At 36.8% G+C, this 12300-nt stretch overlaps 1 protein-coding gene across 1 annotated transcript in view; it reads left to right on the top strand.

Moving 5' to 3' along the window:
• The window catches only part of LOC108570565 (pleckstrin homology-like domain family B member 1), a 128842-nt gene that overhangs the window by 89408 nt on the left and 27134 nt on the right, over positions 1-12300 (top strand). Inside the window, exons 3-10 of the mRNA XM_017932442.1 lie at positions 4288-4461; positions 4949-5473; positions 5576-6350; positions 7196-8129; positions 8595-8968; positions 9371-9521; positions 9643-9868; positions 10383-10548. Coding sequence (XP_017787931.1) covers positions 4288-4461; positions 4949-5473; positions 5576-6350; positions 7196-8129; positions 8595-8968; positions 9371-9521; positions 9643-9868; positions 10383-10548 — 3325 coding nt within the window. The remainder of the gene's footprint in view (positions 1-4287; positions 4462-4948; positions 5474-5575; positions 6351-7195; positions 8130-8594; positions 8969-9370; positions 9522-9642; positions 9869-10382; positions 10549-12300) is intronic.

A 12300-nucleotide genomic window follows, 5' to 3' on the forward strand; every position in this document is an offset into this window, starting at 1 on the left:
TAATATTTATTACCGTGTAATTTTTATTATTTATTAAAGTTTGCATTAATTTTTTATTATAATAGTAATCGTTTACTGTTCATCCTTTTATAAAATGATATTCTATTAGGGATGCTGAAATTACAGTTTGTATTATCTATAGATTGACGATGTAATCGGCTGGTCACGGTGTAATTACATAGATTCTTGTCGGAATCGCTGCCGCTATATCGCTCGGATTTATCCAGTGTTACGTAACACCGTCAATTTTGTTAATTCAATACTGCGAAGCTAGAGTCGGAATGCAGATACGGCCGTTCCTGTTAGAAGTGCTCAAATGCGAGCGAAACTCGTTTTGTTTCAAACGTCCGTGTTTTCGAGATTTGGATCGCGGAAGAGCAGGCTATTTGCGTGATGCTTCCAGCAACTTGATCATTTAAACGAATTAAAAAAATCTCCATTGCTAATTTACATTTGTTAACAAATTGTTTGGTTTCGTGATAAATTATTTGTTAAAGAAAGTTACATAATTTTGGTATTTTATGTTTGAATCAACTTTTGACAATGGACCATTTTCAAAAATTTTTTTTCTAACAACAATAAATTATACTTCACATTGCCTCATTTGCAATAAGAGAGGATATCGGAAGCTTTTACAAATCTGTACACTATTAACATTCACAACTTGCTACAAAGTTTCGAAGTGAACCACCTACAGTTTCATCTTCCATCTTTTCAACAAAATGCTACGATACATAACCTAAAAGGGACATAACCAAGAATTCGTCAAAAAGAAAAGAAATGAAAGCTAAAAGAATGTTGCATATTTTGTATGCATAAAAAAGTGAAAATTTCGCAAGTTATACCTAAAAATTGTAAAAATTCAACTAAAATCCTCAAAATGATGAAATTTTTCTCTTATAACTATTCGACTTGTCGCTACCTCTAACTTTATGGAATCCAAAAGAAACATTTTGGGGATCAAAGACGACTAAATAATCGTAAAAAAGATTGCATATTTTCCATCCATAATAAAGTAAAAATTTCACAACCGTGCATTTACATAACCTAACCTAAAAATCGGAAAAATTCAACCAAACTCCTCGATAAACATCCACTCAACTAGTCGCTACCTCCACCTCCACGGAATCCAAAATATTTACACTTTGGGGATCAAAGATGACTAAATAATCCTCGAAAAAGAAAAAAAAGAAGGAAATCTCCAAAAAAATGCTACATTTGAACGCGCCGCTGTTTGTAAAGTAGGCGAAGAGACTTAACCCCACAGCCGCGAGGTATATTTTGAACGTTGCGTGGTGGAAGCTTTTCCAAAAAGACCGAAAATGTGCGAGAGTGCACGACCGCGCCAAAACTAAATATAACTGCAGTCCTTTGTAGAATGCACCGCGATTTACTCGCCGTTCTCGCAGATCGGCGTGCACGTACACGCGGAGCTATTTCGCGCTAATGATCGAGTCGGACCCTTTCACGGAGAATATCCTGGCGAAAAGTGTGCTTCTATTTTTCGTTACTTCGTTCGTTCGTTCGACCCCCCCGTCGATTCCTCCGGCTACGAGAACAACATCGAAGAGATCTAATAGCAAGGTACTACACGAGTTTTCCTTCACTTTCGCGTACCTCCTTTTCAACTATAAACAAAATCCTGTGTTGGCTCCTTTGATTGGATTACGCAAGCAAGCAAAAGATGTTAGACGTACCACGCTGCGGTGCGTAATCATTGGGACACCCGTTACGTTCGCGCAGAAAGTATTGTATGATTTAAATTGCATTTCTTCGGTAACGTTAGTGTGATAATATGATGAAATTGTGATAATAATCGAGTTACGTCGGTCAAAGTATACAGGGTGTTCGCGATATTACAGTTTACAGCGTTTTTTTAGTAAGTGGAAGATTTGTGAGGGAAACGGAAGAGGAGAAAGTTTCGTTCTTTTTTGTGCACAATGTGATGGCTTGAGTAGATTTTTTTATTAACATGTTAGACATAGTCGCTGATGTTCGTAAATATTACGACACCCATTATACAAGTAAATTACATTTCTTCGAAAAAGTTAATTTCGTAGATCGGTAAAAATGTATAGGGTGTTCGTGATATTACAGTTTGCAGTGTTTTTCTCGTAAGTGGAAGATTTACGAGGAAAATGGAAGAGGACAAACTTTCGTTATTTTTTGTGCACAGTTTGATGGCTTGAGTAGATTTTTTCAATTTGCTATGGTTTTCGTGTAATGTCGATATCACGTTTTTTTTTTTTTGATATTGTCGAAGTTTACTTAATTAGTGTTCTTTTTTTAATAGAAGTGGTGAATAGATTTGATAGAAGTTGCGGTGAAAATTTGAGGATTAGAAATGAATTTAACTACAATATCGTATTTTGAGTTTCTGTATTGATTTTGAAACTATAATTTTGAAAACTTAAGTTTGCTTAATAGTGAAAATCTTTGTACAATATAATTCTCACCTCCTTTTTTTTATACTCTAAAAAGATATGTGAAATTACTATAGTCAGATTTTCTTTATTTTTTTAAACACATTTGCAATGCAAACATTAAAATTGAAAAAAAACCATACAAAATATAAACTCCACTTTTCTCTCACATTCACAGATGAAACTTCAAAAATCTGTAATCACTCAAACAGCATTTTAAAAAATTCCAAAAAAATTTCAAATAATCGTCAAATCCTCCACACTAGTATCCTTTTTTTCTCACATTTTCTAAATATATTCCTAACGAAAGCAAACAACATTAAGCCACTGCCTGACTAAAAAATTGAAAGTACAAATTAATTTCAATATCCGTTTAATCCAATATTGGCCGAATTAACCCCAATCCCACGTCATTTTTCTAATTCAACAAAACACCAATTAACCACCGCTCGACATGTAATTCATAACATCCTTGCGCGCCGGCTAATTGACCAATCGAGCAAATGCGCCATTGAACATCTTCGACTTCCTTCATTCAAGCACATTGTTAAATTGCACAAACCCATAATGCAACCCGTCGAGAACGAATCGCGGCGATGTTCTACGGTAGGAATTTACGTGCAAGCATTTGCTAATACGCGCAACCACACGAATTCCATTTATCGACGGAATCACGAAGAGCGGAGATGCGATGTTCCGCTCCACCATAATCCGCGTTAAATAGCGTTTCGAGATAGCGTCGATTGGACAAGCTCGGTGGGAAAAGCTTTTACAATTTCGACTGCGTTAGAAATGACGCTCTAATAAACATGAAAGCAGGCTGAATACGCGGCGACTCTCGCGAAATCTTTAAAAAGCTCGCTCTAGTTCTGGATCGCGTGGTGAAATAAAGGTGATTTGAAAATTCTCGACTTTTTCGAACGGGGAAAAATTTCATCAATGTAAGTCGTCGGTATAAGTCATTTTTATGGTAGTAATTGGGTCATACCATCAGTCGATATTCACTATTTTCAAGGAATCTTTAAATTTGATTAAAAAAAAAAAAGAAAAAACTTAACGTCTTCTGGTTCCACAACTGTTTTCTATTCTTTATTTCTGTATACATGTTCTAATTTAATTACTATATTATAGAATAATAATTACCATTATTATTCTTATATTAGGTAATAAATATACCAAAATAATTGTAACACTGAAAATTGCATTGAAAAAAAATAACGATTGAAAATATCACCTTATTTTGCTCACGCAAATATTAAAATAACAAAAATAACAAATAACGGAATAATAAGTTTTTCTCGTTAATTCACGGTCTACTATAAATTTTCAAATTACGTAAAAAAATTGAAATGCGAGTTTAGAAACTTAAAGAAAAGACTCAAAGGTTCGAAACTTCCTCGTCTGTGCTAAAGAAATTTTGATCGGTCCACTGGCAACGAAAAGTGGTAAATATGGTCAGATTATGTGATCCATCCTGTACAGGGTATGTAACTCTGAAATGTTTGGCGCAGCTTTGGGTGCCAAGACCGTTAGTTCTGAAGATGAAAGCGTGTAAGTAGAAACGCAGTTCCGCAAATGCTTTCGTTCCAAGTTAGAAGGTTTCTCGAAAAGAGAATTGCTACATTATTCTCGGATGTAGCGCATGTGCTACTCGGTAGCCTAATTTAACGACGCGCCCTCCAGATCTCGACACTCGGGGAATTGTTTAAACAGTGTCTTCGTAAAAAATGTGTTCAATCAAATTATTTATACAATCGTATAATTTAATTTATATTACGTTATTTATATAATTTATGTTTCGTAAGATTGACCAGAAATTATTTGAATTATTTCACAAATTGAATACCTTATAATTTTTTCCTAGGTAAGTTAACCCTTGGTTCAAATCGGGATGCGGATATTTCTGTCGTTGGTACCGGCGTCGAGCCCATTCATTGCGCGATTGAAAACAATAACGGCGTGGTCACTCTTCACCCCATAAATGGAAGCACGGCAGTCGATGGTGTACCAATAAATTCACCAGTGAGACTCGCTCAAGGTAAGACCTTGACTCAAATATAAATGGTCAAGCACAGACCTCTCGTGCTGCCGCTACACAATTAATTCGTAACGCCGAATTTATATTCGACGTATTTGATATTTTACTCATTTTGAAATTCGTACTTGAAGTATCAAAATGCGAAGAATTTTATGGTAGAAAAAGAATTATTACGATCTTCCTTTCTTTCTTATTTAGTCTCTGAAAAAAATAATTTGCAGTGTTAGTTTTACAAAGAAAATTAAAAATTTTGTAATTTTTTAATGCATCAATACTTCTTTAATAAAAAATTTCTTCTTTCGTTCGTTAATCTTCAGTTTCACGGAATAATTCTTTCGTCAGATTTACAAATCCCAAATACCAAAATTCTTCGTAATAAATAAATGATTATTAACACAGTTTGAAATTTTCCATAATACTACGAATCATTAAAAACTACCTTCCAACGATTTATCCACCAATCTCACATTCACATCCACTGTTTCAGGTTGCATGCTATCGATCGGTAGATCCAACTACATGCGCTTCAATCATCCAGCCGAGGCGAAGCAACTACGATCGGTGCTACCACAGTCAAGAATCTCGATGGCTCCCATAAGCTTCTCCTTGCCAGACAGCCAACTCCAGGAAAACTATCACCTGGAGAGAAAACCACCAGTCGCCCCACGAAAATCACCAAGAAACTCCTGCTCAGACGACGAGATCGGTTTCTTGGGAAAACTAACGAAATTCGAGATGCTGTCGAAGCAAAACAGAAACAACTGCGTCTCTCCTAAGGTGTTTCCAGCTGGTGCAGTCACCACGAACGTTCCTGCCGATCAGATCCTCGGTCACTCAAGATCCTCCAGTTTGATCTCACTAAAAAACGCCAACAACAATTCACCGTTACAAAATTTAACAAATCTAGACCGAAGTCGTTCGAATACACCTTCGTTCAACTCACCATCACCTGCCCATTTCCTCAACACATCCTCGCTAAACACCTGTTTCGCATCTTCCTCCCCCAATCACTGCAACAGCGATGAGAATCGTCAAAGATCTGACGCGAGAACGCCCAGCAGATCCAACACGCCTAATCTTTCCTACCAGAGCACACCGCCGAACCACAATCGCAACAGCGATGAGAATCGTCAAAGATCTGACGCAAGAACGCCCAGCAGATCCAACACGCCTAATCTTTCCTACCAGAGCACACCGCCGAACCACAATCAGATTCAAATGTACTCGACAGCAGAGTCCTACCTGAAGTCTTACAAGCCCTACTACCGCGACAACAACAACGAGAATACTCAGAATCCTCATGGTGTAACAGCGTCGAAGAACAACGTGAATCAAGGCGACCTAATGTCGCGCAGTTTCACCTGTCAGAGATCGAACAATCTGGACGATCTGACAGGCAGAGAGTTCGATATGAGCCAGAGCTTAATCGTGACAAAGACCACGACCACGGAGTATCTTCAGTTGGAGAAGTTCGGCTCGAATCCTAGCATTTGTAACAGTCCGAGTAACGGGAACTTTTGCGGAGGAAGCCTGAGGAACGTCGCTGGAGCGCAGGATTTCGGCTCGAATCCGAATATCAAGAGGATACAGCCGCCTAGTCCCGCGTTCAATCGCAATCCTAAGTACGAGCCGAAGAGGAGCTTTGGACGGGTGAAGAGTCCGACTCCTAGCACGGGAAGCGGTTGCTCGCTGGAGGAGCTGAGGGAGAGACAGATCGACGCTGAGAACAAGAGGAGAGACGCGGAGAATAAGAGGAAGCTGGCACAAGAGGAGAGGCTAAGGGAGCAGGAGGTCGAGAGGCAGGAGAAAATGAGGCTGGAGGAGATCCTCGCGATGTGCGCCGAGTATGAGAGACAGAACGCCGTGGAGAAGCCGAGGCAACCTAACAGGTGAATGGGTTATTTGCATGCAAGATGGTTCAAGCTTGACACGAAATGTTTACCGTCCTCTTTTCACGCACCGTTCACGAGTCCCGTGTGCTACGTAGGCGTACAGTTCTCGTTTTTATATTTTTCTTCTTGTTGCGACGAGTTATGGATACAGTTTATCTTAACCCTTCGACAGTTTGTCCCGAGTGAGACTCGAGCAGTGCGTTAAATAACAAGCAGTTTAACTCGAGAGAGACTTTTAGGAAGAAAATTGGTAAGGGACGAGATATTATTGTCAGAACTGTGACGTAGGATTATGTACACTGTGCTTTAAAAATAATCACACACGACGTAATTATTAAAAAGATTCATAATTATATTAAACTGTCAAAGGGTTAACTGATAGTAAACTGTAAGATAATTTACATATTCGTTGGAAGATTGTAGTTTTTTAGTCCATGCTTGAAAGTAGTCTTCTTACTGTAAATAAAGTATCTGAAATTAAATTAGTCAGCGAGTGAGAGAAGATTGTAAATCAGTTTTATGTGTAGAGAGATTGCATTTTGTATATTAATGTAGCATATGATATTAGGCTGTTCAATATGAAATTTTTCAAAGAGAAATGAAAATTGTTTTTTGAATTCAAAGAAATATTACTCTAAAATTTGTTAGTAGTAATTTACCAAGAATTGTATGAACTTAAAGTTAATGCAAAAAACTCAGAATTTTTCAACATTGATGTAATCACTTGAATAATCAATTTGTGAATGAGAATATTACCCATAGAATATTATCCATAAATAATTAAACACCTAACTTTAACTTTCCACGTTGTTTAAGATTTACATCTTTATTTTCCTTCACAGAATTAAAACGAACGGTTCGCTACCCCGAGATAAACGATTAGGCTACAACTCCCCCTTCGACAGCCCGAAGAGTCCATCGAAGAATCAACCTCACTTCTCCTTCGACGCCGCGAAACAATCGAATTCAGCATCGTACGAGAACGTATGCGTTCAAAATTCGAAAATAGTATTTCAAAACGGTAACTCAACGACGAATCGTAGACTACAAACGACGAATCCATCGGACAACCAACCGATGAGCACATTTGATTATCCACAACCACCGACGCTGAACAACAACAACAATCAACCAACAATGTGGCAAAACGTTCTTGGCAACGGGGACCATAGTTTTTCCGGTTCGATCTCGCAAGCTCGTAGCTCTGGCTACGAGAACATCGACGGTTCCATGTTGAACAACAACGGTAACAGTTACACTCAAACGAACGACGCGACGAAGGACACATACGGAACGATCCAATTGAATGGAGCAAGAATCAACGGTCAACAGGGCAAAAGCTCGCGAGGTTACGACAACTCGATGAACGGGAACGTGAGCTTGTACGAGAACGTTGTGATCAATTCTGTACAGAACAACAATCAAAACAATCATTCCATGCCAAAGAAGAACGGCCAGCTGTCGAACTCGTGCGAGATGATCGAGAACAAGCTGGCTATATCGAACGACGACCTTCTAGAGGCTATCGAGCAGCTTTCCATGCTTTCCAAATCCAAAGAAATTTGCACGATTCCCAAGAAGAATAATTCAGAGAAGGACAACGCGAAGTCGAACGAGGCTAAAGCTGACAAAGAGAGGAAAGAGCTGGAAGAAGAGGACAGGAGGAAGTACATAGAGTTCCTCCGGAACGAGAAACTGCATATTCTTAGTAACATGGACGTGTTGAAGAGAAGCGTCGCTGCTATTGAGAGCCAGGAAGAAGAGATTAGTAGGGAGGTGTGTAGTTTAAATAGTTTTCTTTGTATTGTTCTTCTTTGAGAAGCGTAAAAAATATTGTAAAATAGAAATTGTCAACGAGTTAGTATTTTTCATAAATATAAAAATGAGGCACAAACGTGACTTAGAATTTGAAGATAAAAATAGCGTATTCGATGTCAAGGATAATCAACAGCGCACCTAGTCGTTATTCCCTTATCTAAGTTTGCCTTCCAGTTTAAATTTGTTTGCGTTTCTGCATTTCGCGATCAGATAAGACCTATACCAGTCGTGGCTGATTATTCTTACATTGAACACTTCAGAACGGTGAAGTCTAAGGAGAGAATATGAGGAATCGTGTTTTCTTCTTCTTCTTACCTAAGTTTTCAACACAAAATTTAGAGCAGGTTGTTAAAATTTATCTTTCAATGTAAATTCAGAGTGATTATTTTCTAATCGTGGTCGAATTTGTATTTTCTGTGGTAGCTCGAATTAGAGAAAGCACTGCTGTCTGCAGAGTACGAGTCGGAATCGTTGAAACTCAGTCAGGACGAGGGTGAAAAGATAAAAGTACAGATGCGGATAAACGAGCTCGAGAGACAGATGGCCGAGGATAACACGACTCAGGCGAATTTGCAGGCGGACGCAAAGCTAAGAGTTCAGAGGGCTCAACAAACTTGCAACCGTTTGGAGGAAGAGCTCGCAAATTGTTTGGATGAAAGAATGCAACAAGATATCGGTGAAAAACTTACAGCTCAACAAGATATCCTTGAGTCGGAAAGAAAGGCTTTCGAAGATTTGGAATTCCATCATCTGGAAGAGGAAGCGAGTAAACTGGCGACAAGGGAAGAATTACAAAGGTAGTTCTGTTTTTCTGCACTACCATGTGAGAAGATTCGTTTGAATTCTTCTCTGTTATTCATATGTGTGTGGTAAATATTTATTGTTGAAGTTTCATCGTTTAATTTATAAAGAAATATTGAGTATCAATATCATGGTTTTTCTAATATAAATTACTACTGGTGTGAAACATATTCACTATTTTTTTTTTAATATTTTAAGTATGGCTCTGCCTGGTCTTTGTAATCTGTAAAATAGTTACAGATCCTGTTATTCTTTTCTAATATATTTCAATTTTATATTGTATAAAATGGACTCCTTCATTCCTTTGCAATTTCAAGTTTAATTTATGTATTTCTTTCAATGCTCTTTTTTCAACAAATTCATTTATGGAAATTTAACGCGTTAAATGTTTGTTTCAGATACTTGAGCGAACTAACGGTGAAAATAGAGACCAGGAAGGCTCGATTGAGTCATTTGGAATCGCAGAGATCTGAAGCGAAAAGCACTGCGACTAAAGATGCAAGAAGCCTCGAAAGACAGAAATTGACGCATTTAAAGCGGTTGGAAGAAGTTAGTAACAATTACAATTATACTTACAGGCATGTGACAAACTACTAGTTAGAAAAATGAGGAAATATAAATCTTACGTGTTTAATGCTCATGAATCTTTTTCATCGTGATATTGTAATAGGGTCGAAACCGAGTTAGGGCGATTAACGATGAACTGACAAAGTTGGCGCAAAATTCTTGCGAAAACGGCGAAGAGAAGCGATCTCCGAGCAGGGAAGACTTCGACAGGATCTCCAGGGTCACTACTGACTCTCCTATTGTAAACAATCAGGGCAGCTTAGGAAGGAAGACCATCGAGTCCCTCAAGGAAATTGAGAGAAATCGACAACTCCATTTAGCGAAACAAGGTGAACATTCTCACTTGAAATTACGTGTTCAGATTATGTATTTTTATACAATATTATACGCAAAAAACTATGTTAAAATCTCTATGTAAAAAACTCATTGTACAAATTAAGAATATTTATATACGTATAAAGGAAGTATTTTACAGGAAAATAATCTAATTTAATGGATTTCAAAATATATTAAAGTTTATGAAAGTTTTTTTCGAAATAGATACTTTTTTGTTTCTATGCATATAAAACAAGTATAAGAATACCTTTGGACTGGTTTGATTATATTTCTCTTTCCTGCATTGAATGAATTTTTATAACTGTAAACTGTTGAAGGATTGAATGTGTAAAAATTGTTCTCTATTCCTAATAATAATCATATGAAATGCCCTATATAATCAGTGTGAAATATTTCTATATAATTTTGTAGAAAGTACAATGCAACGTATTTCCGTTTCCACCAGTTAACCACGAGTGATTTATTTTTCTTGAAAATTGACGTACCATGTTTTTCTTACTGTTGTAGGTAGCCAAGTAATTTCAGAAGAAAGGCGGAGAGTGGAAGAACTGAAACGTAGAGTGCAAGACGAAGTTCGGTCCCAGTGGGAAGAAAGGAAGATGAACTGTACTTCTTTCAACAGCGTTGAATCAGGCGAAGAATCCTCCAGTTATTCAACGGGGCCAACAGAAAGGTGAGTCACACGTTCAATCATGCTGCTTTTAAAATGCAAATCATACGCTCTTTGTTTGTTTTCGTAAGGAGAATCGAGATTGCACGGCGTGTGTTTCAGAAACAGCATGACAGAATTCTGAAATTCCCATTCTACGTATTTCATGTGAAATCTTTTTAATAAAAGTGCCCATCACCATCTTGGGAGTAACAACAAAGAGTTGAACACATGTTCTGGCGATGCCTATTGCGATATTTCACGTTTTTATGCATTTCGAAAAATTCAAAACAAATGTGAAATGATTTTATAAATATTTGTAATGATTTAGAATTTATTTAAACAATTTCTAACGTTAAAGGAGAATATAGATTTTCGCTGACGAAGTATTGCAATGTTAGATAACTTGGTTATGTAACGTTTCATAAGAACGAGAAATTTAAAAGTGTTCAGAGTGTTTCCTAGTAAGTGTATAGTAAATATATTCTCTGTACTTGTGTTTACACGAATGACGAACTTCGCCTCGTGTCCCGTAAGTGATCAGACACGATGTCGTTTTAGCATTAATGGTCAAACGTGTCTTATCTGTAGATTCGGTGATGGAAAAGCCATTTACGCGTTTCATAGAAATATGAAACTCAGACATTCCCCAATTAAAAGTTATCACCCATAAATATTCATAGAATTTAACGTATTAATTGTCCGATAAAGTGTAATTCCTACTAAATTTATTTAAATTCAAAGCGATAAAACGGTAATAAAATTTTACAGACTTCGGTAAATTGAAATCAGTAAATCTATATTTTAAGAACTAAAATAGTACATACCATAATATCACTAAATTTATTGAACACAATATTTCCTCAGAATTTAATTTATTTAATTTCTATGAGATATAGTACAATTTTAGTTATTCAAATAATTTTGATATTTGTTAGTTTATATGATACAAATGATGACAATTTTATTTAAGTGTTTTCCATTAAGCATAACTGTTTTAATTGCAAAAACAGCATTTATCACAAAGGCTGATTTATTACTGTGCATGCTGATAGCAGTATGACTAATTAAAAAATGTATCAGTGATTTCCACGAATTTGTCAATCTACAAAATAACTATGAATATTTCAAATTTAAAATTATGAATTTAAAAATACAATGAATATCTTTCTCACAATTAGTGATTAAATATAACTCCATAGAAATACTGCATTTCAAAGACAAACTTGTCATAACTTCTAATCAATTGCACACTCAACAGTTTCATTCCTCCCCAAAAAAACTCAAAAATTTGTATCCACAATCAACAACTCAACCTTTATAACCCATAATCTACTAGCCTTAAATCTTTCTGAAAACCTTCAACTCTACACTCAACAATTCCATTCCTCCCTAAAACACTCAAAATTTTGTATACATATTCAACTCAATCTTCTTAACCCCTGATCTACTGCAACTCCTACAAACTTTCCAAAAACCTTCAACTCCACAAACCACATATCTCAATTCCAAACCAAGTTAACTGTACAAAAGAACTTCACCTCCAAAATTCCAACCAAACTTCAACAATCCTCCCATGAAACAACCCTAAACTACCATTCATTCCGTCTAAAAAAAAGAGAACCATCATCACACTTAGCCAAATGAGCGTTACAAGGGTTACTTTACAACAAGCGTTTAAGCGACCACGTATCTCTATGACATCTAATAGACCTTCGCGTGTCGTAGTCAGAAGTTTTTCACCGCTTTAAATGGTACAGAACTTGTGCAAGTAAG

Source organism: Habropoda laboriosa, unplaced genomic scaffold (genome assembly GCF_001263275.1).
Source record: "Habropoda laboriosa isolate 0110345459 unplaced genomic scaffold, ASM126327v1 scaffold61, whole genome shotgun sequence".
In the NCBI taxonomy this organism is placed as follows: domain Eukaryota; kingdom Metazoa; phylum Arthropoda; class Insecta; order Hymenoptera; family Apidae; genus Habropoda; species Habropoda laboriosa.